The 25,939-nt window shown below is 32.7% G+C and overlaps 4 protein-coding genes across 5 annotated transcripts; 3 read left to right on the top strand and 1 right to left on the bottom strand.

Annotated features, from left to right (window-relative positions):
* LOC109360649 (poly(A)-specific ribonuclease PARN-like) lies at nt 4,952-9,093 on the top strand. 2 transcript variants are annotated; one of them, XM_019605684.1, is made up of 8 exons: nt 4,952-5,279; nt 6,573-6,703; nt 7,037-7,237; nt 7,321-7,433; nt 7,514-7,627; nt 7,704-7,818; nt 7,909-8,124; nt 8,309-9,093. In XM_019605684.1, exons 1-8 carry the CDS (start codon nt 4,972-4,974, stop codon nt 8,956-8,958), a joined length of 1,848 nt encoding a protein of 615 aa, XP_019461229.1. In that variant the 5' UTR covers nt 4,952-4,971; the 3' UTR covers nt 8,959-9,093. The 2 variants fall into 2 exon arrangements, with proteins under 2 accessions (XP_019461229.1, XP_019461230.1); XM_019605685.1 differs by lacking the exon at nt 4,952-5,279 and adding an exon at nt 5,925-6,471.
* LOC109360651 (glycine oxidase) lies at nt 9,848-15,896 on the top strand. The gene is made up of 9 exons (XM_019605687.1): nt 9,848-10,214; nt 10,667-10,816; nt 11,396-11,610; nt 11,771-11,841; nt 11,947-12,109; nt 13,480-13,651; nt 14,497-14,655; nt 14,789-14,877; nt 15,511-15,896. The coding sequence occupies exons 1-9, from the start codon at nt 9,920-9,922 to the stop codon at nt 15,607-15,609; spliced, it is 1,413 nt and encodes a 470-aa protein (XP_019461232.1). The 5' UTR covers nt 9,848-9,919; the 3' UTR covers nt 15,610-15,896.
* Nucleotides 17,462-20,783, top strand: LOC109360652 (protein FAR1-RELATED SEQUENCE 5-like). Its single transcript, XM_019605688.1, has 3 exons — nt 17,462-17,589; nt 18,469-18,878; nt 20,495-20,783. Coding segments are annotated over exons 1-3 (645 nt in total). The 5' UTR covers nt 17,462-17,588; the 3' UTR covers nt 20,729-20,783.
* Nucleotides 22,549-25,779, bottom strand: LOC109359945 (B3 domain-containing transcription factor VRN1-like). Its single transcript, XM_019604636.1, has 7 exons — nt 25,636-25,779; nt 24,698-25,172; nt 23,900-24,021; nt 23,539-23,824; nt 23,175-23,374; nt 22,809-23,094; nt 22,549-22,733 (listed from the first exon to the last, which is right to left on the bottom strand). Exons 1-7 carry the CDS (start codon nt 25,732-25,734, stop codon nt 22,549-22,551), a joined length of 1,653 nt encoding a protein of 550 aa, XP_019460181.1. The 5' UTR covers nt 25,735-25,779.

Raw genomic sequence — 25,939 nt, forward strand, 5'->3', positions numbered from 1 at the left:
GTAATAGTCATTGAACATTATATGAAATTGAAATCATTTTTCACATTCAAATTATTCCTTTACATTAATCTATCTATATAATTTAATGTTTACCATTGATCTAAGAATAATTGTACTTTTTCACCTCATCAAAGTTTTTTTACATTTTTCGCACTAAATTTCCAAATGTGCTTGAACAAGCAAATACACAAGTAAGATGTATATTCTTAATAATATGAATGTATGAGTAATATGTGCGTTTTAATTATTTCTTTACATTAATCTATCTATATAATTTAATGTTTACCATTAATCTAAGAATAATTGTACTTTTTCACCTCATCAAAGTTTTTTGACATTTTTCCCACTGAATTTTAATATTACAGTTCAAATTCTTTGAATTTTAATTTTAATATGTTTTATTTTTCTTATGTGCTTAAACATGCAAATACACAAGTAAGATGTATATTCTTAATAATATGAATGTATGTGTAATATGTGCGTTTTAACTATGGAATACATGGGTAACATGTGTTTTCTTAGTAATGTGAATGTACGGGTACATGTGTGTTTTTAGCCATGTGAATGCACGGGTCTTGTCATTATATTATTTAATTAAAAGATACAATGGTATATATTCATGAAAAATATATGTATTTTAATTAGTAATATAACAAATCAATTATTAGACTCTTTTTATTATTTTGATTAAATTTATCAGAAAAAATATCTGTCATATCCTAACTTAGTGTGTTTTTAATTTATGAGTTATTTTCATACAATGATTATTAGCTAAAACATAATCAAATAAATAACATTTAATTATACAATATTTGAATGCTAAAAATATATTCAAATATTTATACACAATGAACATTAATCTAAAATAAAACATAAGCATTTAAGAGATATGCTAAAAAATCCTTATGACTTTATATGATACTTATAAACGTAATCACAAAAAATATGATGCAAAAATAACTCCTTATATTTATAATTTTATATAGAAAATATAGAGGTGAGATATTATCCAATACAATTTGAATTTTATTTATTGAGTTATTTAAGAATCAAATATTTTCTATAATCACACTTTCAACAAATAAATGCTTATACAAACGCATTTATAATTGTTAATATTCTACATATACACTCAAAAATCAATGTTAATATTGCACCTATATGAATGGGAAATATAATGTTTCAATACATGATTTATTGATATTATAAAATATATGTATATTATATTTGCATTATGCATAAACAAAGAAGCGACCCGTGCAAGTGCAAGGGTACACTGCTAGTTTTGAAACCAAAGATATGCTCACACTTTTTGCATACGTTTTTGTGTTTATTATGATCATGTTGGGGAACCACACAATAGTTATTTAGTTTATGACAACTTTTATTACATACATCTTAACTAGGTGTGAGTATGACTTGACTCTACCCATCATCTGGTATGATTTGATCATGATCGAGTCTAGAGTCAGATTTCAGTTTAAAAACTAGATCCGATCAATATTTAGGATCGAGTAAGAGACAAACATGACTTATCTCATCCCATAGTCATTCACTAACATATTTGTATTCGCTAAGGTGGAGTCATATATTCGCTAAGGTAGAGATGTTTGTGTATATTTCCTAAGGAGTGAGATATTCGTCTATTTCAATCAAGGTGAAGATTGTTGGGGATGCTTGAAATATATTATTATGTTAGTCTCACATTGTCTAGTATTGGAGTAGAGTAACCAATGTTATATATTGGACTCAAGTCTCTTGTTATAATATGCACCAAATAGAAACACTTCATGGGTAGGTGGGTCCATGAGTGTGTTAGGGTTTGTAATTCTTATTCTCTAATAATATCTTGGTAGCCGCTCAGTGCTTTCGGGGATGTAGGCACAATTGGTCGAACCCCGTTACTAAATTTTCTTGTTTCTTCTCTTCTAATTATTTTATGCACTTTATTTGATTGCTTGTGGTCAACATTGCGCAATGGTCGCTTCTGCTGCACCAACAGAATACAACTTACACCGTATCTTATAGAGACAACATTTATTAAAAATGTTTTAAGATCTATTTGAATATGTAATTACTATATATTCCATTTAGAACTTTAAAATATTTTTTCAAAGTTTCATAACACCTATAAAACACAATTTTAAAGTCGAAACAAATCAACTTTTATAAAAAAATAACAAACCGAGAATCAAACTCCACAAGTCATGCATTGTAGTCAAAGATCCTATTTTGGAGAAGTTCCTTAACACCTTGAAAAATAAATTTTTTAACTTTTAAGTTGTTTGTCAAACATAAAGACATAACAATAATTGAAAAGAGGAATACAACTTACACCATATATTTATAGCATTATTATTAAGCTTCGAAAATGATCAAATTAGACAAAAATTTATTACAATAAATAAATATTTATTTTGTGTCCATCACTTTATCACTTAAGTACCCTTCCTAGAAAATCATTCTAAAATTTAAAATTAGAATCAAATCAACTTTAATAAAAAAATCAAAGTCAATGATGCAATGAAGCTAAAGATCCTAACTTGGAGAAGTTCTTTCACACCTTGAAAAGTAAAAATATAAACTTTAAATTGATTGGGAGATAGAAGGACATATCAATAATTAAAAGAAGAAGACAACTTCAACCATATATTTGTAGCATCATTATTAAGCTTTAGAAATAAACAAAATTAGACAGAACTAATAGCGAAATAAGAGCAATGAAACTTTGCATTAGACGAAATTGAATACCATAATATGAAAATTAAACAATTTGAAACTACTAAACAATATAGAAGAAACCCATAACAAAAAATGATAAATGACTTACCATGATACGCGATGATGAAAACTGTTTCGACATTGAAATTCTTTTATGTTAAAAAAATATATGTTTTGGACCAGATCTAGAACTTTAGTACATGTAAATAAATCCTCATGATAATTGTCATAATTCAAATATGTTCAAAAGTATAGCAATTTTTTTCTTCTTTTAAGGTTTTTATCTCTTTGCTTGGTAAAAGTAAATAAAAAATAAATTTATGTCTATCAATGAAGATATCACTCGATCGGTTCATGAATGATGAAGTTATGCGAAAAATGAATAATGAAATAAGCATAAAATAATGTATTAATATAATATTTACTTACCAAATATGAGTTTTTGTTGTGTCAAATCACATACATTAATATTCTATTTTAATAATATTGGTTGGTGATTTAGAATATTTTTTGAAGTAATAAAGAATTGCGTTTTTCATATATGTATGACCAAGTTGTGTTATATATGAAAACTAGCATATGAGTTTCTGTTAACAATTTAGATTATTTTTGTGTAATATTTACTCGAGTTATATCTTTCAAAATAAAATTAAATAATTTCATAAATGCATACTTAGTAATAGCTAGAACAATTATTTTTTTTAAATATATGACTTTTAACAACGCTTACCATAAAAAACATTGTTGATATATCACTATTAACAGTGCTTAATTAAGCAAGTGTTGTTAAATATATTCAAATCAACAACGCTTACTTAAAAAAATGTTGTTAAATATCAAAATTCTTAAAATTATTTAGTTGTCATATTATGTTCAATTTTTGATAATGGAATGACAAATAACATAATTTACTTACCAATTATGAGTTTTTGTTGTGTCAAATCACATACCTTAATATTCTATTTTAATTATATTGGTTGGTGATTTAAAATGTTTTTTTGAAGTAATAAACAATTGCATTTTTCGTATATGTATGACCAAGTTGTGTTATTTATAAGAAACTAGCATATGAGTTTCTGTTAACAATTTGGATTATTTTCGTGTAATATTTACTCGATTTATATCTTTTAAAATAAAATTAAATAATTTCATAAATACATATTAAGTAATAACTAAAACAAGCATTTTTTGAACATATGATTTTCGTGTAATTTTTAAGCAAGTGTTGTTAAATATATTCAAATCAACCGCACTTGCTTAAAAAGTGCTATTAAATATCTTAGGCAAGCATACAACAACACTTCTTGAATAAAGCATTATTAAAGCAATATTCACCTATCAAATTTAACATATGTAAAAAATACTGTTAATTATTTTCCATATTATATTTAACAGCGTTATTAATGGACCATTGTTAAATGTGAATTTTAGATTAGTGAAATAATCAAATTAGACAAAAAATTATTACAATAAATAGATATTATGTTAGTGTCTATCACTTCATCACTCAAGTATAAGTAGAGTCAAATCAACTTTAATCAAAAAATCAAACTTATCAAGTTAAGGATGCAATGCAGCTTTTAAGTTGGTTGGTAGATAGAAGGGCATATCAATAATTGAAAGGAAGACCACAACTTCGACCATATATTTGTAGCATCATTATTATGCTTTAGAAATAAACAAATTAGACAAAATTAATAACAAAATAAGAGCAATGAAGTTTTGCATTACACGAAATCGAATACCATAATATGAAAATTAAATAATTTGAAACTTCTAAACAATATAGAAGAAACTCATAACAAAAATTGATAACATGGCTTACCATGATACTTGATGATGAAAATTGTTTCAACACTGTAACTATCTTTTGTTTGACAAATAAGTACATGTTTTGGATCAGATATAAAACTTCAAACTTTAGTATGTGTTGATAAACCCTAATGATAATTGTCAGAATTTAAATATATTTAAAATTATATCAGTTTTTTCTTCTTTTAAGGCTTTTATATAATTGTTTGGTGAAAAATGAAACAAGATTATGTCTATCAATAAATATCTCACTCACTGAATCGATTCATGAACGATAAAGTTATAGGAAGAATGAATATTGAAAAAATGAAATAAGCATAAAATCATATATGGTTTGATAATTAAAGATAATAGATTTCTTTAACAAAAATGGAATAAAAAAAGTATATTACTATCCAAAAACCTGAACCTTATTCGAAAACCCATAAACCCATTTCCATGGCGGCTTCAATGTTCCGATCACTCTTCACCACAGTTTCTTCATCCAAATGGAGAGTAAAACAAGTCACCAAACACAACTTCAACGATTCCTTGAAGGAACTAAAGACCCATATCTCCGATTCCGATTTCATCGCTATATCAATGGAAAACACCGGTTCTTCCTCTTCATGGCACCGTGTTCTTCCATTTGATACGCCGGAAACCGCTTATTTCAAAGCCACGCGCTATGCTCAGCGCTTTCAGGTTCTACACTTTGCTGTGTGTCCGTTTTCTGTTACACATTCTAACAACCTCGTTGCTCATCCGTAAGTAACACCTTTTTCCTCTGTTTTTTTTATTTCTTACCACATTTGTCGTTAGAAATTTTCACGTGTACTAATTTGATCGAAGTTAAAACCCGAAACTAGTATCGCGAATATGGGTCAAAATTGTGTTTGATGAGGACTAAAGTATCAAAGAATTGTCCTTCACGAGGACTATTTTGGATTTTCTAATTTTTCAGGGACTATATTGATATAAACAAAATTTTTGAGGGACCAACATGAGTGTTTTGCTCCTTGGTTTATTTTAAAGTAAAAAGAAAGAGTAAAAATGTTATTTTGGTTAGTACTAGAGATAGTAATGCCTCATGTGGTTTGGACACGTACAGAGGAGACGGGTAGAAGTTCTCGTAAGGTGAGTAGATCAAATGGACCAAGTCCTAGAGGAAGGGAGAGAACAAGAAAAACCATAGACATCATGGTTAAGAAAGACTTAGAGTTCAATGTTTTGTCAGTGAATATGATCTACAGTAGAATATTGCAGCTTCGTTTGTAGCCGACCCTACCTAGGGGCATAAATGTTTGGTTTTTGTACTAGAGATAGTTGTGCTAATTGGCTAGCTGATTCAATCAGGACGGTTTGGTTGGTTATATCAGCTGATAAGCCGCCTCAAGTAGCTTTGTAGCTAGCTTATCGAAATAAGCATTTGCGATTCACCAACCAGTGATGTTTTTTGTTGTTGTCAAATTCAAATACCTTATAGTTCATTGCTGGTGTTACCAAACTTAGACTGTTACATACAAACACAACAATGAAGCCTTCAATGACGCCATATTGTGCTATCATAAATCATGTGGACAAACATTCACATATAAATCTTATAAACCTTATAAACCAGTGATGCAGCCGAACACAGGGTGGTGTAGTGGAAAAGGCACTCAAACCCTCGAGTTAGGGTTTGCACTAGGAGGGAGTGTGTGTGGGTGGAGAATGCTTCGCTGAGGGTTTCCCTTGTATTTATAATGGTGGTTGCTTAAATGGGACGTGGAATCCTCATTGAGATTAGGGGATATCTTCCTTAGTAACAGATTCCAGGAAATATGTTGCTCTTTTAGTTTCCTTTTAAAATATATGGCAAGGATATGATAATTACCCGCTGGGGCTGAGGTAGCAATATGTGGGATCTAGTGGACCTTCCCAGATTAGGTCTAGGCCGGATATTGTTGAAACTTGCAAGTGAGTTATATTTCCAGAATTGAAATGCGAGTTTATTTTTTCTTACCCAAGCTTGTGTTTTGATTAAGAGATACAAAATGATGTTTCGGATATGGTTGCAGATATAATTTCCTGTTGTTCCCAAGAGATGAGCTGAAACTGGGGATGCCCACTTACAGTTTTTCTTGCCAGACATCATATCTGGCATCCATGGCTCGCCAAGGTTTTGATTTCAATGCATGCATCTATGATGGTGAGGTTTTGTTGTAGATATAATGTTTTTTGGCTCGACCTTATGTTTGTTTTACATCTTACATTCTAATTTTGGTAGAATAAAAAACAATGAATTTTTTGTTCATGAGTTTTTCTTTGCTGTTTATATGTGAAGTGTGGACACATCGCAAAAGGGTGTTGTGTATGTGTGGACACTTCATCCCAGCTGGTAGTCTTTTCAACTGCATACCAGAATGTGTATGAACTCCGTTAAATGTGTAAATAAGTAAAGTTTATGCCATGTTAATTTTGGATCTATGGCTTTGTTACTTGATATTCTTATAACCTATGAGCCATTTCATTTGTGCCATAGGCATATCATATCTTTCCAAAGCACAAGAATCAGTAGCTAAAATTCGTCTTGGGACTGCTTTCCCTTCTCTTCGTGGGATGAAATCTTGTTCAACCTCTACTGTTGCTGATATGGTGTTTGTTGAGAGGATTAGATCAAGGATTAAACATTGGAGAAAGACATGTGAAAACACAAACACAAGCACTAGTACTAGCAAAGATGGTAAGGAAATATTTAGCAGTTTCTTCGCACAATAAGGTTTTTCGTTGGTCGTTCTTCTGTTATTTGACTCTCATTTTGTGCAGAAGAACTTATCAGCTGCCTTAGGAATATTATCCTGGGAAATGAACAGTTCAGATCAAGACCTTGCCTTACTATAGATGTTTGCAGCGAACGTCAAGTGCAACTAATTCTTGAGGTATGACGATGTAATAAAGTCTTTATTGTTCTAATTTGAATGATACAATGTAATAAAGTCTTAATTGGTTTGAATTGTAGATGTTGGTAGATTCCTCAGATGTTCTTCCTTTGATAGTCCCTGGAAAGGGTGGAACCGCTCAGGCCATACGTATTGTTTTAGCTAACTCAAAAGAAGATAAGGATTTGTTAGAGGTATTGACAAACTTCTGCTCTTTGCTTGTTGCTGGTAAAAAAATTCTTTGGAGATAATTATGGCTTTTTACTGTAGAGAGAGCTACAAAATCTTGAAGAAGAGGAGAACAGGAAATTCAGTGGGTTTCGAGAGGTGATCGATTTGATTTCCGCTTCAGAGAAACCTGTTATCTCCCACAATTGCCTTAATGGTATATCTCTTAGATGGAATTTTCTCTTGTGCTAGTATACTGACCTGTTCTATTTTCTTCCTTTTACTAACCTATTACTGGTTTGTGTAGATTGTACACTTATCCATTCAAAATTCATCATGCCACTTCCTCGAGAAGTAGATGAATTTGTGAGCTCCATGCAAATGATTTTCCCAAAAGTACTTGACATGAATCATCTGATGAAGAAAATCGGAACTGCGAGAAAAGTGACCAACTTACCTAATGCTATATCCTACCTGAATAATCATTTCTTCGCTCCCGTTGATATGGAAATTCCCGATCAAGGTCAGTCATTCTACTTCTTGATGTCACAAGCCTTTAGTCTCGTATGCAAAATACATAGTCATGCTTATTAGATGGTTTCATCCATGTTTTCTTGTTATTGTTGTGAAAAGTTTCATGATCAGTCCTTTACAACTTGTCAACTTGCATGCTTAGTGAACTCTTCTTTTCATTTGTGTTTATACAGCGACAGTAAATGAAGGCAAGATTCACGGACTTAACGCATTAAGACTATGCTATCTATTTATGAAGTTGTGCTCTATATTGAAAATTTCACCCAGTGTTGCCGAATCTGGTAATAAGCACTTGGCCCCCGAGCTTGAGGACTTCACCAACATATTCCATCCATACTCGTCCAATATCCAAGAGCCATTTAACAAGGATATCAAGGTGTGGACCAATAATACAAGAAAAGTCAGCTGTGAAAATGTGGTTTTCGTATGGGGATTTAAATTTGGGCAGACGGCTAGCATGCTGAAGAGTCTACTTCGCGCGTCACACAATATATTTTCAGGAGAGTTCGATGTTAAATTGGTGGATAAGAGTTGTGCCATTGTTGTTTTCTGGCAACCCGGATTGTCGAAAAACTTCCTAGAAGTAATGAGTAGTGAAGAAATTAGTGGGGACTTGAAGGAACTTGTATCAGATGGCATGAGGGTAACCTGTTATGAGACCTACAAGACAATGTGTAGGGTAGGTTTGTGGGACATGGATCTTGCAGAGTCCTTGGAAAGAACCTTGGAGAGTTCTCAATGTGATATAGAGAATGGTTCAGTAAGAAAAACTCATGATATTCATTGGTACAATGAAAATGTAATTAACATAGATGATCTCTGATATTGTCATTAACCCATTCTTAGAAGTTAATACATTCATTCACTGATTGCTAGGAATAGGAACTCTTTGATCTGATGCTAAACTTGAAATGTATCAAAATTGCAGTTATAATCTCCTAAGATAGAAAATGTATTGGTTGTGTAATATGTATTGAATGTGGCATTGCCATCATAAGAAGATATTATATATAGAATACATTTGTTGTTGCCCAAAATAAAACAGTTTGTCATATATATATATATATACCATTTAGAGGGTGAGTTTGGCGTAGTAGTAAGATTGTTCCTTCAAGGGTTCAAATCCTGGAAACTTTATATATCATTTTGCACATCTTATCGTTCATATTTAAGACTACAACATTCTCTTGCCTATGGAGTATTAATTCTCTACGGTTATTCCATAACTTTATTTTTACCTTGTTGTTCTATATAAAAAAAAGTAAGAATTATGATGAAAAAAGCAATTGGGTAAAATATCTATAACCAAATTGAGTTGATATTGTACTGAGATTGAGATTGAGAAGGAGTTGGTTGGTCTACTGATTTAAGCTTGCATTATGTCCTTAGGTATTATATGAAGTCAAAGGACAAAATTCAACTTAGAAGAACCGTATACATGCACGAGCAGTCATTTTTTAATAAAAATATTTCAAAAACTAAGCAAAACAGTATATATATCATACTTTTACTTACTAAAGGAGATAAGTTATGTCGATAAAATACTTTATTCTTTTGTTTAGTAGTAATTTTGATAAGGAGGTAAGAGATACCGAAATAATGTAAGACTTTACTAGTGAAAATTCAAGATCAAAAAATGGAGATTCCATCATGAAAATAATATTTACTCGAACATAAGGAGAGTATGACACAAAGTTAAAGCTTGAAGGACATTCATTAAGAAAAATTTGGGTGAAATAGAATTAGCCAAAGAAACAAAGAACAATCGAAGATCTTGTATTTACATGAATGAATCAATGAATATGATGATATCTTCTTCACCAACCACATTCTTCAACAGCCACAACAACACTCTCTCTTCCACTTTCACTCATCATCATCATCATCATTCCATTTCATTTTCCTCCAATAAAAACAAAGTGGGTCCCTTTTGTGCTTCTGCTTCTCGATCATTTGATGTTGTGATCGTTGGTGCTGGTGTTATTGGGTTAACCATTGCTCAACAACTCTTGAAAGATTCTGATTTATCAGTTGCACTTGTTGATAAGGATATTCCTTGTTCTGGTGCAACTGGTGCAGGTAACCCTTTTTTTCATTCATTCTGAAATACATCTAAAAGAGGACGGTTCAGTATACGAGGCTTCCGGTTAGTGGGTCCGGGACGGGTAGATATACACAGTCTTACTCGCAAGCTGGAGAGACTGTTTCCGGGATTTGAACTCTGTAAGGTTAACCTTAAATAATCATTACACAAAAAATACTTTACTCATTGGATTGTTTAGGACTTTAGGTTCTTACTTGTTTTGGTAGTTAAGGATTGAGATTTCTAATTTATTTATGTTAAGAAAAAGGGCAGCGCAATTCACGAGGCTCTCATTTAGTGGGGTCTACGTAAGGGTAGATGTACACAGCCTTAATGTGCAAGCGGAGAGAATGTTTTCAGGATTTGAACCTGTGACTGTGAAGTCATGGTCACTAAGCAAAACATAGTTCTATGCTTAATTTTGATTTGGAATTTGAGGTGGTTGTAGGGCAGGGATATCTGTGGATGTCACACAAAACACCAGGGAGTGCTACATGGGATCTTACATGGAGAAGTCACCGACTTTGGAAGATGTTCGCAGAAAGCCTACGAGAGCAAGGCTTGAATCCTTTGGTGGAGTTGGGTTGGAAAAAAACAGGTAAAATAGTTTTTACTTTCTACAAATTTCTCTTGGTATTTCAATTTGAAAGGGAGTCGATCAAGGGTAAAGTAGCTTGAATCCTTTAGCATCTATAATTTGTTGCCACGATGCCACAAATCTCTTGATTTTTATGAAAGCACATTTTTTGATGTCTGAGATCAATGGGTGGAAAGAGAAAGACTGAGTTAAATGTAACAAGAGAGATGACTATGTTTTTATTATTGTAGAATCAAACAACCGATTTCTTACATTATGCTGTTTTCTAGATTTGAAATGTAGATGTGCCTGTGTATTTCTGTGGTTGAAGGGAAAAACTGAAATAGAATTCATAATAGTAACAGAACTAGTAGTATCTTGAAATCATCATGTTTGCTATTATATCATTGAGATGCTAACGGGTTGCTATGAATTATTCTGATGCCATTAAGGTGACTTCTAAAGTTTAATCTTCCTCAAAGTGTTGTGTAATCACATGGAAGATGATGCGTTGATATTTATGTTCATGAAAGTTGCATGCCTCTTCTCCCCTGTGATTAAAATTTAAAACTATGATATGACATGCCTTTTGATATACAGGAAGCCTATTAGTCGGTAGAAGTCGTGCAGAGTCAGACATGCTAAAAGGGAGGGTGAAACAGCTTAATGAGGCTGGGTTGAAAGCAGAGTACCTGTCTAGCAGCGATTTGTTTAAGCAGGAACCTGATCTGTTAGTGGACGAAGACAGCACAGCTGCATTTTTACCAGATGACTGCCAATTGGATGCCCATCTTACTGTTGCACATATTGAAAAGGTTCTGTATTTTTATTCATTTTTCTTATCGTATCTTTTACTTGCAACTCGTAAGTAATCATCACTGTTTACGTTATTTCTTTCAACTAAATACTTGCCACAATGCTGCTATACGGCTACAGACTTATAGAAACAATTCATAAATTATTGTTGATGTGTAGGCTAACAGGAATTTTGCATCTGAAGGAAGATATGCCGAATTTTATAACGAGCCGGTGAAATGTTTTATCAGGTTTAGTTTTCTTTTTCTTTGTGTTGCATTAATTGTGGCACTGAAAGCAAGACAGTAGGTAAACAAATCTTGTTGAGTAAATGCTATGTTTCATTTTATGCCCAGGTCAGATAGCAATGGGGAGGTTAACGCTGTTCAGACTTTCAAGAATACATTACACAGCAAGAAGGCAATTGTTGTTGCCGCTGGTTGTTGGACCGGTTGTTTGATACAGGATTTGTTTAGAAACTGGGGATTCGAGTTAGATGTTCCTGTAAAGCCCAGAAAGGTGTGTCTATATACAGCGTGAACTGACTTATTTCATCCATTTCCTTCTACTGTCATTTACCATGTACTATGGTACATTTACTTTTTGAGCGGAAAGGAAGGTCCGACAGTGGAATTTTCTTATTTGCACTCTTTGACTTATTGGTGGTGAAAGGCGAGGGCAATAAGGCAGAGAAACCTTTTATCTCTGTCTCAGGGTTTCTTCTTAAAAAAGCTCTAAAAAGAAAGGAGATTATTAGAAATCACTTGGGTGTGTGCTTAGCCAAAATTTAGTATTTCGGTGAAAGGACTCAAAATTTCCTCTCTTACAATCCATTCAGTCTGTTGCTTGGAAAGTAATGAGTTCTGACATTTGTTTTGCATTATTGTCCAATATTTCTTTTCATTTCAAGCTCCTATCCTTTTCATGTGTAAACTTTGACTCTAATTTTTGGTTGTGCTGCTTCCATGAGTCCTTATAAATTTTAAACAAAATCTGGTGCAGTCCCTTAAGTTGCCATTTAAGTTCAATCAGCAAATTACTGATTCCACCCTTTTTTAACTTTTAATTCTCAAATACAGACAAGACACTGTATACTTTGAGCATGTTTTGTTGATTATGATGCCAGTTTTTTATAGCTTCTTGTTCCCGGGATTCCTTTGATGAGCCAAGCTATAACTGGTCAAGAAAGGAGTCGGGAGGTCTAACGAAAGGAGGTGAGGAAGGAGAAAGAGAGAGCTAGGTAGGAGGGGTCGAGGGGAGATGTGTGTGAGAATGAACAATATTGTTTGGGGGTCATTGATATGTGCGTTTGTGAAAGAATTAACTATATGACCAAGACCAAGGTGATTCACATGCCATTGGAGTATAGAATAGAGATGTAGGGTCAATCTTAATGTTACTTGCTGCTACATAAGATAGGGCCATGGTCACATGGATGTTGAAATATGACCTATACACCGGAAAGACTTCTGAATATAGGTGTTAAAAAAATTGATAAAATAAAGTCATATGCAACGCAAAAGTTTATACTGTTTTATCTGAGTTAAAATATTGTCAGAAGACATTTTTTCACAAACTAAATCAAATGTGTATAGGGTTTTTTTTGCCTTGTTTTCAATGATAGAAGAATTTTAAAACCTCAGTTTTTGAAAGTTCGAAAAGGTGTTAAAGCTATACAACAACAACAACCAAGCCTTTATCCATTAGGTGGGATCAGCTAAATGGATCGAACAACGCCATAATGCTCTATCATAAATCATGTTCATTGACAAAGCATTGATCTTTAAATCAAAGAAAGCACATATACATACTAACGAGATTGTATAGTTTAATTACTCTTATGCAGGCCTATTTTTTAAGTTTGTAATTCATTTCTGTTTTGTCTGAAGGGTCACCTACTTGAGCTTCAGAATTTAAATTTCCTTCAATTGAATCATGGCCTGATGGAGGCAGGTTATGTTGATCACGCAGCAATGTCTGGTTTAGAATCGTCGGATCATGGACGAGACTTATCTGTTTCAATGACAGCAACTATAGATGCAGGAGGGAATCTTCTTATTGGTAACCTACTTTGCTATTGCAGATCTATATGTTGATGATTGCATATGTTGCTTTTAACTATTATTTAAAAACGGCAGTCCAATGCACAAGGGTCCCACTTAGTGGGGTCTGGGAAGGGTAGATATACGCAGACTTACATCATAATTCATAAGTGAAGAGGTTGTTTCTAGGATTTGAACCCGTGACATCATGGTCACTAAGATACAACCTTATTATTGTGCCAAGCTCACCCTCTTATTTATACTGAATAATTCTTTCTTTGAAATATTTCCAAACAAACAAGTGTGTATGGTGATAGCCATCCATTCATGTGTTTCCCTCTTTGTTTATCACGGTTTCATTCGATATATAAGATTTAGTTATATTGGCTATTTTTAGGAGTGATAGAACTCTGGTATTCTATTTTTTAGAAACAGGAAAACCTCTCAAATTACAAGTGATGTTGCAGAAATTTGAGGGCTTGCACCCCCCAATGCCCAAAGGCCCCATTTCTATCTACAAATGACTAGATGTCCTCACCTAACCCCTCCCTTATTTCTCTAGCTATCCCAATACCGACCAACTAACTAACTAGCTATCTCAATAACAGATTCCTAACAGCATTCTAAGTCGGGGTTACCTATCACCGAGTGGGGTGAGAGTTTATGATCATTATTAAATTGTTAAGACATGCATTTGGTTTGAACTCATGTGTTTTGGCTGAACTAAGTAGCTGTAGACTTATAAATAAATTTCATGTATAGTTTTTGCATTTGATTGATATGCTTCTATTACCCCTTCATGATTGTATTTTTGTTGTGTGCATATCTTGTGGTTAAAAAACCAAAATCTTCTATACCATGAAGGGAGTAGCCGCGAATTTGTTGGATTCAACACTGATTTGGATGAGTCTGTTGTCTCTCATATATGGAAGCGGGTTGGAGAATTTTTTCCCAAATTGAAAACGCTTTCCCTTTCAGATCTAAGCGCAAGTAGAAAAGTCAGAATAGGATTACGACCATACAGTAAGTCACAACATCTCTTCGCAATCTTAAGCCATTGAACTATTGATGTTTTTGTTACATTTCCAAATTCTCTCTGCACTAGATATCTCACTTTCTTCGAAATAATTTACTTAAACAACATTTACACCATCAGTGCCCGATGGGAAGCCGGTGATTGGGCCTGTGCCTGGCTTGAAGAATGTGTACATTGCAGCAGGACATGAAGGAGGAGGGCTTTCAATGGTAAGTAAATGTTAGGTTATAAAACAAGACTTAAAATTCGTGTCAGATATACGGTTGATCTTTATAAGTGACACTTTTTCAACTTGGTCTTATATGTAAAACATTTTTTGATTCAGTCCCTACATGAACAATCATTTCCACTTCGGTCCTTGTCGTTTGTTATAACACCATTTTGTTGAAGTTAAGGTATTGAGACCAGATTGAAAATGATTGTCATGGGACCAAACATATATTTTTTTGGTTCATTTAGGTGGTAACCATTTTCACTTTGGTCCTTTATAGGTAGGTGATAATCATTTTCAATTTCATTCCTGTGCTTTAATTCTAAAAGCAATGTTATAACAACAATAAAGGGCAAGGGCCATGTTGAAATAATTGTACAACATAGTTGAGTTTTTGTATGTGTTTGGACAAGTTGAAAACCAGCATCACATGTATAGGAGCACAAATTTATGCACCGTTCAGTGAAAAAATTTATACATAATACATCATTCACCATTCATTTGTATTACTTATATTTAAAATTTAACAATAATTGAATATGAATGGTGGATGATATAATGGTAGTATTAAAAACTCTTACATTGTCGGTGCATGCATCTTTTTCTCTAATGTTGCATATTGAATTTGCAGGCCTTGGGAACTGCTGAAATGGTGGTTGATATGATATTGGGTAGTCCTGGAAAAGTTGATAGTGCCCCTTATGCTGTACATAGAGTTATTGATCAGTGAGTCAGTGACAGAAATGCTACAACAAAAGTATTCTTCCGACTTTTAGGTTTTGTTTACGAGTTAAATTTTGAAGATGAAAGAAGAGAAAGAGAAAGCTTTGAAATCATCTCACCAATGTAATGTATTTTGTGGCTCTCAAACCTTCCTTATTCCTTCATTCCCCTCTAAAATTCAACTCGCAAATAAACCCTTAAAGATTTTATCATTAATCCAAATTAGATGAGTTTGTGAAAAAGCTCATATCAACTAGTCAAACTAAATCATCTTAATATAAAGGCTTAAATACACTTCCTTATCTATTTACTTCATCCATTTTTACATTATTATTATAAAATTTCGACTACAATTAATACAATATGTGATATATGGAATTTGATATATGGTACATATGTTAAACAAAATAATCATGCAACTAGTTTTTCAAAATCTCCCTATTCTAAAGTTTAAATCATGTTCCACAAGGTTTTTGAAAAATCATAATGTTCCAAAGATAAGGTGTTTAAACTCTTTCTTGACCATTTTGTTCACTTTTACAACGTATACCTTCATGTTTTTTAAATTCAAATTACTATCTTATTTCTAAGAAAAACATTCCAAATTAAACAATTAAATCTGTTTTTTATTCGAAATTACTCATTCGGAGTATTATGATCTTAGATTGCAATATTTAAGGTTTCATTTCAAAACCAATCGGCTATGAGATGAGTAGTTCAACAGGTATTTAAATCATTTCCGAGACAATGAAGTAGGTTATGTGAGACTTACTTTCTAACATAAGTCGGTCGGACCAGACGAAGGATTATCTTTGACTCATAACTAAAGGACATTTTTAGGCCCATGACAACCAAAAAGAAATTAAATTCTGGCTCAGGAATCCAATATCATATTAAGATTTCATCTAACCACTGGATTCAAATTCACGTTTTATTTAGGGGAAAAAAATCATATCATAAAGTGTTACTTGTCTTATATAAATATAACATAAAATGTACTAATCTTACGTCGAAGTTTACAACATTGTGTCTCAATTAATTGGTACAATCGTTTTACATGTTATAAACACACTCATATATCTTCACACCACAAAAAAAAGTGATATGTAAAAAAAGACTAAAGTGACGTTTTTTTAAATACTTTCACTCTATTCAGTTTTTTATATATAGATTAAAAAAATTCATCTTAACATGAGAAAAAATAATTATATAAGACAAGAGTGGATATTTCAACTAACCTTATTATTGTCCCACAAAGCTAAATACTTTTTAAACATTAATTACACAATTTTATATTAATTTTCCCTTAAAAAATTTATATAAGAAAATCATGAAAATAAATGTTGACCAATATTATATTCTTCTAATAAATAACGATGAAAAACAATGACATATGAGATAATCCACTCTTTATGATACAAGATGTCATATCTAGTGAAAGATGATGTTACATCCCAATCCTAAAAGAGGATAAAATTTCTATTTAATATATACACTCACAATTGATAATGTAAATATTTTTTGTACTGTGTCAGCAAATCATTCATAGTTAATTGGTTAATTATTGATTCTCAAATAAAAATAATACAAATCAATAGTAGATGATGTGTTCACAGTGTAAAAAACTTTACACTATCGGTAAATATATTTGAAACCCGTAAAATTTAGACATTGATAATGTAAAAATTTATATATATACATTTTATCATATATTATTAATTTGAATTATTTTTTTCTTCTGAGAAATCAATTAATGAATGATACAATAACAACTTATAAAATCAATAAGCTGGTGTACTTGGTTCCAATGAGAAAGGGACCGAAATGAAAGAATTTACCAAAAAAAGCAAAACACAACAAAACCCAAAACCAGTTCCATTTATATCCTATTCATACAAATCATACGGAACAAGATCCTTTCTCTCTTTTCTCTTCCATTTCTAACACTGAAAAATATCCTACTTTTGCATCCTCTCTCGTTTTCATAGTAAGTTAATGCCGTTTTTTGTTTTGTTTTTTTTCGTTTAGTTAACTTGTCATGATCTTAATTTTGCATTTTCTGAACTTTACCTACCAAATTGTCTTGCCCCTTTAGTTACATGAAATTTTAGGATTGACTTTTGTAGGAAAAAAGAAACTAAAAATTACAAAAATTGATTTTTTTTAATCTATAATTATATAAATATTTGTGAGGACTGAGGAACATTAGATTTAGATGTAGATGGATTAACCATGTATGTGATCTCTTTCTCTTGTTGCTAGCTTCGAACCGAGTACCCGAAGGTGGTAAGGTTGTGTACGTTTGCCCTTCTTCCCGGACCCCACTAAATGGGAGCCTCGTGTATTGTGATCTCATTTTGGTCGATTGGTCTTAGAAGCTTTTACTCATGGGGGGGCACTATTGGTTCAGTGAATATCGCCTATTCTGTTGTTTATGTAGAAATTTTAAGTTGTGAGGCAACTGCCTAGACAAGCCACGAGATGCTGGCTTCGTCCCCGGTGGTATACGAACCGTATATGAATTGATGGGATGAGGATCTTTATGCTAGAGCTATTTTTTTCTGTTATTTCTGTCTGCCATATTTTTAATAGTGGACTGGTTGCACCTAAATGTTGATGGAAATCGAGTGGTTCGTGGTTTAGAAATGCTAAATCCCGTCGCGTAGTATGTAGAGTAGAGCAGATCGAGGGTAGCCATATAGTTGGAGCTAGAGAGATTAAGTAAAACTATAGGCGAGGGTTTAGCTTTACATGGTTTATCTATAGACATGATTTATGATATAATATTATACTGTCGTTTGGTACAATCACTAAATGTTTATCTTAATGACATTAAATGGCCAAACTTTTATGGATTGTATGGTAGTGGATTTGGTCAAGGGAAATGAAGCAGAAAATAACTGTATAGAAGAGAGTACAAGCATATTTGATGGAGTTGAAGAGCCATATGTGGGCATGGAATTTGATTCTGAAGAAGCTGCCAGAAAATTTTATGTTGAATATGCCAGACGGGTTGGATTTGTTGTGCGCGTTATGCAACGTCGACGTTCAGGTATTGATGGGAGGACTCTTGCTCGCCGTCTCGGATGTAACAAACAAGGATTCTCACCAAATAACAAGTTAGGGCCAGAGAAAAAGCCAAAACCGAGTGCCCGAGAAGGTTGCAATGCAACAATTTTGGTGAAGTTGGAAAAATCTGGAAAATGGGTTGTCACAAGGTTTATAAAGGATCACAACCATCCTCTGATTGCTAATGCTAATGGGTTCAGCACAGCAGTGAGTTTTCTGCTTGCCTAGACTATGCTTTGTTCATTATACCTTTCCTCTTTATTTTAGTTGTTCTACATTTTTTGTTAGAAATAAATTTGTTGCGTATAAATTTAATTGTGTCTGCTTCTGAAGTGAGTTTCTGAATGTGTATAGCATACAAGATTAAATTTGAAGGCTTTGATATCTTTCCTAACCTGAAGCATCACATATGCTTTTGCTATTTTTTATGATCATGTTTATTTCGATTTTGCATAACTAAAAGTCTGACCAAATGTTTTGCTAAGTTGCTGAAGTTTAGAAATGTTATTGTCAGAGAAACAGTCAAATTTAGGGAATGGTATTAGGACAGTAACCTTCCAAAAATTAACTTAGTTTATGACATTATTTCTTAACATCTTTCTTAAATGACCAAAAAAAGTTTAGATAGCAACTTGAGAGTTGAGATGACAGTGAAAAAGGTATGAGATTCATCAACCCATGTTTTAATTTTGTGGTAGTGAATAGTAATGGTGACTGGAGTTGGCCCTCCGGATTCCGGAATGTATTGTTGAATTTCTTATTTTGATAAAAATAGACAATTACGCTTAGGTGCCCTACCTGAAGCCATGTGTGGTGTTCTTTCTCTCAATGATTTTTCATGGCGACTAGTGGTGGAGATACACAAAGACATTGTAAAATCAGTAGTTGGGCTGTAGAGATTTCCCTCCTTTTTTACGATACTATGTCGTAGAGTGTATTAAATTTCCACAAGGATATGCGTTCCACCTGATGGTTAAAACGTTTTGTTAGAACTGGTATTAATCATGAAAAGAAAGAGTAGAAAGATTGAAGAAAGAATGTATCCAAGATCAATTTGATCTTGAATCTATGAAATTGTATCGAAAGAAAGAGATACAAGAGTAGAATAATGAAATGGAAACTGCCAGCAGATTCCCTCCCAATCGAATTGCTTCAATTCAGTTATTCCACATTTACAAAATGTCAAAAACTATTCTTACAAGTTTTCCCTTCTCTATTTATACAACTAATACACTAATACACTAATCTAACTAACTAGTAAGGGTATTCTAGGAATTCCCTCTTTATTTAATTCAAACAACTACCAACAACAACCCTCTTTTCTTCTACCATATACCTACCCTATCACGTTTTTAGTTGAATTGGTACTTGACTTGGTATCATAGCCTGTTGAGTTTAATTTTTAGGTTCAATTGTTTTTTGAATGTTACCAATTGAATTGTTTTGGGTAGTAAGTTTTGTTCATGTCCTATTTGTAAATTGAACTAATGTACCTGTTGAGTAGTAAGTTTTGTTCATATCATACTTTAGTATTGGTTCTTTCTTTTCCATTACTACAACACTTGGTGGCGGATAATTCCGATGTAATCATTGATTTACGGGTGGCTTTCGATGTTCTATAGCATTCTATAAACACCTGTAATTTGGGCTATAAAGATGGCTAACCATATGAAGTTGACTTTTCAGTCTCTAAAGTTAATTCATCTAAAGCAGAACCTTGATGCTTTCTGCTATGCTTCTTATTTTATTTTCAGTTTTCAATTTCCTTTTCCAGTTCTATTATATCTCTACTCTTCAAAGGATAATTTTTCCTTTACTTGCAGGATGATAAAGATAAGAAAATAGCAGAGCTTACGACGGAGCTAGAGCGCCAGGACCAATTGTGCGCTGAATATCGAGAAAAACTACTCAGCTTCATAAAAAATGTCGAGGAGCAAACGGATGATCTTTCCACAAAAATTCAACTCATTGTTGAAAATATCAGGAGAGCCGAGTCTGAAATGCAAAACTGTTGTAAGATCAGAAAACCTGGGTGCTTAACCATAACAGGTGTATAATTGAGTGCATATAGTAAAATATAGTAAATTTCTTTAACTATATCATTTCATTACACATTGAAATCAGTTTTATGCTCTTCATGTTTCTTCTTAAGAGTTATGCATTACTTAAAAGTAGAAGTAGCTAAGTATCATATCATGTAATGTAGGGTAATCTGAAAGGATACTTATTTCACATAATAAAAAAGAAGTAAATATCACAAACATTTCTTCTCTTTGTTTTTTCACTATGATTGTTGATCAAAGAGTGATGTGTTTGCCTTTACATTACTAGTAGTAAGCCTGTGCAATGCATGGAATTTACATATTTTATTGAGTTTAGAACGTTTAAGAATATAAGAAAACAATCAAGGAGTCATAAAATGTATATATAAAAAATTATATATTATATACATAAAATTTGGATTGAATATTTAAGAATAATTCACTTCATATATTTATCAAGAAATAAACTTTAATTATTAAAATTATATTACGAACCCACTAGTGCGACGAATTCGGCATACATTACATAATGTTGGATGTTGGATGATGTTCTGATAATGTAAGAACATTAAGTATGTTCTTTTCTCTATTTATATTCCAGTGCATGTGAATTGTTGAGCTTGTTATATGCTTGAAAATGTTCAACACTAGTCTTCATACTTATGTTTCCTGATATGTTTTTTTATTTAAAAAAAGACAGTAGTTGAGATTTCACACCTAATAGAATAATGCCTTTATTTCAAATGTAATGTACTAGTGTAATGTTAACTAATGAGTTTGTTACCACAATTGAAATATTTAACAATTAACACTAATTCTACTTGTAAACAAAGTCATAAATGGCTCCAAATGTTATAGAAAAATAAACCAAATTAACAAAACTACTGACTTTACTAAGTGATGTTTGAAAAGTAGAAACTTTTTATTACATTGTCAATACACTTGAATATATAAGATGCATCCTTTCTGGCCACTAAATATGCTCCTAGTTGAGTTTTCAAGCAGCTTATTGAGCATAAAAGTTACTATGAAGTTAGCTTTTAGAATTTAAGTTATTGTTAGTTTTTTAAATTGTGGTTGGGATCGCGATTACGGTTGCAGTTACTGTGATATGGCAGTTGCGATGTGGATTACAGTTATTGTGATTGCGGTCATTGTGGCAGTTGCGATGCGCATTGCAGCCATTGCGGTGTGGATTATTTTGTGAGTAAAAAATATTTTTGAAATCGATGCGGTCTGATGCGGTCCGACGCGGTTGTGTTGCTGCCCAAATGCGGTCTGGTACGGTTGCATTGTAGCCTAATGTGGTTGCGTTGTGGTCCGGTGTGGTTACGTTGCAGCCCGATGCAGCCTCATCATTGTGATTCAGTGTCACACCGCAATTGCAGTGTGATGCAATTGTGGAGGTCACCGCAACCGCAATATTGCGGACGCATTACATGATGCAGTCCACAATTTGTATCACTGGTTATTGTGTTTAGAACACTTCTGTAACCTTATATATGAGCTGCTTTTATTTAGATTTCTCATTATCAATAAGTATTTGTTACAACAGTACTTTGGTAAGCATCAAAATGTGTTTAGAACACTTTTGTAACTAAAATTCTTAGGTGGTAATGATAATGTAGCACCTTAGTATGGTACTAGTAGTTTAGATTTTCATTAGGCTTTCTGTTTTTGATAAACTTGCAAACAGAGAACTGAAGAGAAATATACAATCAAAACATCAGAAATGCAATGCTTTTTTCTGCCCTGTGGGATCAGCTACCCCAAAACTAACCAAATGATGACACACGCGGCACGCCAATCTCCATTCCCTTCATATTCGCGTCGCTTTACATGATTCCAGCAAGTTCTTCCTCAGTATCCTGCTGCATAGTGTCCATTAGGTTAGAGTATCGTATAACCGACTCGCCCGCTCTATTTCCTAACTCATTCACCGATCTGACCTCACTCCCCTTTACCTTTCTACTATAAACATGCATCAATGATTCATGATTTTGAGGCTCGTCAGCAGATTCTGCGAAAGACAGGAAAGTATTTTTATTTGAAATATAACGAATTTTTTCGAAAAGAAAAATCACATCAAGCCTACCTTGTGGAGTTAGACAATTTGAGTTGTTAGTCTCTCTAGAGATGTAAACTTGGAAGGTAAGTTTAGTTCTATCAATGAGCTCAAAGGTGCAAACAGCACCAACTATCAAGTCATTTTCCTTGGCAAATGCCTCCCACCCACTTAAGAGATGAAACGTTGTTCTTGCATCATGTTTTGCGATGAGGTAAACTGCACGCTGAACTCTTCCATTCGACATCCGAAGATTGATATGTCCCCGTTTATTTCTCAAATCAAAGTATCTCTCGCAAAACTCAGACGGTAAACTCTGCCAAGGAAAAGGGAAACATTCATTTAGTTTATCAACTTACATTCAACAAGCCATATATTTCTTTATTAGAATCTTACCAAATGAGCATTAGAACAGACAAATGATGGTTGCATTACAACCTGAAACGACGGGTTGCAAACTTCAAATGAACTATCTCTATCCAAAGCTGTAATGTTCTTAGCAGCTATCACTGGTTTCTCTGTAAAATTTGAACTTGCTATGTCAAATCCACACATTTCATATTCATCTTTTGGACTGCTAACACTGAATTTGAAACCTATCACACATTATGCAACAGAAAATTGTAAAATGCAAGAAGTAAACTATAAGACACTAAAAATAAAAACTCAATCTGTATATGAAACTTTGGAGATTATATAAGACACTAAAAATACATAAAATCTAAGCAAGTTCGGAACGAAAAGTAAACATCCATCATACCTTCAGATGTTGAACATGTTGAATTTTCAGTCTTTCTAAAGATGTAAACCTGTAAGGTAAGCTTAGTTCTATCAATGAACTCAAATATGCAAACATCACCTACTTTCAAGTTGTTGTCCATAACAAATGGTTTCCACCCACTTGAGAGTTCAAATTTTGGTGCCATATTGTGTTCCCTGATTAGGTACCTTGCAGGCCAAACTTTCCCATTTTCCGACCTAAGATTGATATTGCCGCGCTTTATGCCTAAATTAAAGCATCCAATACCAAACTTGGATGGTAAGTTCTGCCAAGGAAAAGAGAAATGTTATTTTGTTTATTGAGTTTCATTCTATAGGCCATATTTTTCTGAGATGCTTACCAGATTAGCCTTACACAAAATGTATGATGGTTGCATGAAAACCAAGCAGAATGGTTTACAAGATTTGAAAGATCTAGCTCTATCAAGAGCTGTAATTTTCATAGCAGTAGTGTTTTGTCCTTCTGCAAAATCAGAACTTAGAATTCTGAACATTTCATATTCATATTTCAGACTAGTAACACATTGGAATATACTAAAAGCAAATTAAGTATAGAATGAGGGGCATGGAATAAAAAGATATAATATGAGACAAGTAAATTAATTAGAACTCGGGCCGGAAACGAGTCGAACCAGAGCTCAGCTCAGTTTAGCTCAATAAGGATGACTTCAGCTTCAAACTCGACTCGAGTTCAATACGAGATATTTTTTTAGCTCGAGTTTGGTTCGGTTAAAGTTTACGAACTTTTTGGCACAAACTAGAATTAGTTCATTTGGACAACTCAAATAATTAATCCATTTTCAAAAAATACTGCACAACATTATATATATAAATATAACATTGTTTATATATATAATAACAATAAACATAAAAAATAATACTTATGGTATAATAACAATAACATATATATACACATGAGTAAGTTCATGAACCTAACAAGTCGAACTGTATCCAACTCAAGTTCGGTTCATTTATTTAGCGAGTTCAATTTCCAGCTCAAATTCAGCTCATTTGGTTCAAGAACCAAGTTTGATAAGCTAAATAAAGAGTCGAGTTTTAAATGAATACAAAGTTGATTCGGTTCATTGCCAGCCATTTAGAACCAAAAGAAGGGTGTATGAACTTCTGAAATCTCATACCTTTATTACACTTTTTGCCAGTATGATTCATAGTTTCCTTTGACAACTTTAAGATACTCACAGATTCAACACATCTACTTTTGTTTTTAGATTGTTGAACAAATTCTAATGATGAGTTATCTTTTCTCTTCTGATTTGTTCTGTAATTGTTCAAACTTTCAACCATTTGAGGTTTATTTCCTTCATCCTTAGAGACCCTTTTACCTTCTACCCTTTTGAAGGGGTACTCTATTTCTAAGGCACTCATATCAAAGATGAATACCTCAAAATTTGTCATTTTTTCATATCTGAAAATCACAACATGCCCTTCAGCTAAAGAGTGGTATTCTGCAAATTCTTTCCAACCATTCTGAAACCAAATTTTACCATCACCTTTTACCAAATCTACTTTCCATTCTCCACCATTTGGAGCCTTAAGAAAAGCACTTTTTGATAAGCCTTCTCCATATTTCTCCACAAAAGTTGTTGGAATCATCTGTTTATCAACACAGACTATTATACCGAACCAATGATACTGAAGCAAAAACAGGAAAAAACTAATGGATATTTAATTTTTTTAATTTACGTGACATGTTTTCATCGATCCTAGACATAGTTTAGGACAGCCGATCTGATGCATGAATGACTAGTTTGAAGTTTGAGCACCACTCAATATTTGAGCATTTTTTTTGTTACAATGGTGTTTCAAACACCAATAGTAATGGTATAAGTTGATAACTACATGAACATAATAAATAACATGCATGCATAGCATAAACAAACAATGTAACACATGAACTAATTAACTTAGGTACATGTTGGTCCAACTTTTGTGTCATATTATTTATAACATATAACTACATAGTCAAATATTTAAGTTCTTCCTTAAATATGAAACAAAAACTTATAGAAAAAGAATATAAACAAAGTTTTAAAAGCAAAAGAAAAATGGTGCTTACCAACTTCCCTTCATGGAGGTTATGAGTGAGTATGATCTTGAAAAAGTGGATTGGCATAAAGTGATTCTCATCACATTCATTGAACATAGCATGCATCATAAATTTTCAATGTTATGAAACAAAAGAATAATAGATAAACTGCAAAAGCTATTATTGCTGAAGATTAAAAGCCACTTTTTGAGTGTTAAACACTCTACCTTTTATTATTGCTTGGTTTAAGATTAACCTTTTTTTTTTAATTTTAATTTGTTTACATTTTTTTGGTGATTTTTTCATTCCTAATTTATATATTATATTTATGAAT

Source organism: Lupinus angustifolius, chromosome LG11, assembly GCF_001865875.1.
Source record: "Lupinus angustifolius cultivar Tanjil chromosome LG11, LupAngTanjil_v1.0, whole genome shotgun sequence".
NCBI classification, from domain to species: Eukaryota; Viridiplantae; Streptophyta; class Magnoliopsida; order Fabales; family Fabaceae; genus Lupinus; species Lupinus angustifolius.

Coding starts and splice junctions, on each gene's coding strand:
- LOC109360649 (XM_019605684.1), top strand. CDS start 4,972: ATGGCGGCTTCAATGTTCCGATCACTCTTCACCACAGTTTCTTCATCC. Junction 5,280..6,572: donor AACAACCTCGTTGCTCATCC/GTAAGTAACACC, acceptor ATATGGTTGCAG/ATATAATTTCCTGTTGTTCC. Junction 7,434..7,513: donor AAGTGCAACTAATTCTTGAG/GTATGACGATGT, acceptor TTTGAATTGTAG/ATGTTGGTAGATTCCTCAGA.
- LOC109360651 (XM_019605687.1), top strand. CDS start 9,920: ATGAATGAATCAATGAATATGATGATATCTTCTTCACCAACCACATTC. Junction 10,817..11,395: donor GTTGGGTTGGAAAAAAACAG/GTAAAATAGTTT, acceptor TTTGATATACAG/GAAGCCTATTAGTCGGTAGA. Junction 14,878..15,510: donor AAGGAGGAGGGCTTTCAATG/GTAAGTAAATGT, acceptor TTGAATTTGCAG/GCCTTGGGAACTGCTGAAAT.
- LOC109360652 (XM_019605688.1), top strand. Junction 18,879..20,494: donor CTAATGGGTTCAGCACAGCA/GTGAGTTTTCTG, acceptor CTTTACTTGCAG/GATGATAAAGATAAGAAAAT.
- LOC109359945 (XM_019604636.1), bottom strand. CDS start 25,734: ATGATGCATGCTATGTTCAATGAATGTGATGAGAATCACTTTATGCCA. Junction 25,173..25,635: donor ACCTCCATGAAGGGAAGTTG/GTAAGCACCATT, acceptor GTTGATAAACAG/ATGATTCCAACAACTTTTGT. Junction 23,095..23,174: donor TCTGTTCTAATGCTCATTTG/GTAAGATTCTAA, acceptor TTTCCTTGGCAG/AGTTTACCGTCTGAGTTTTG.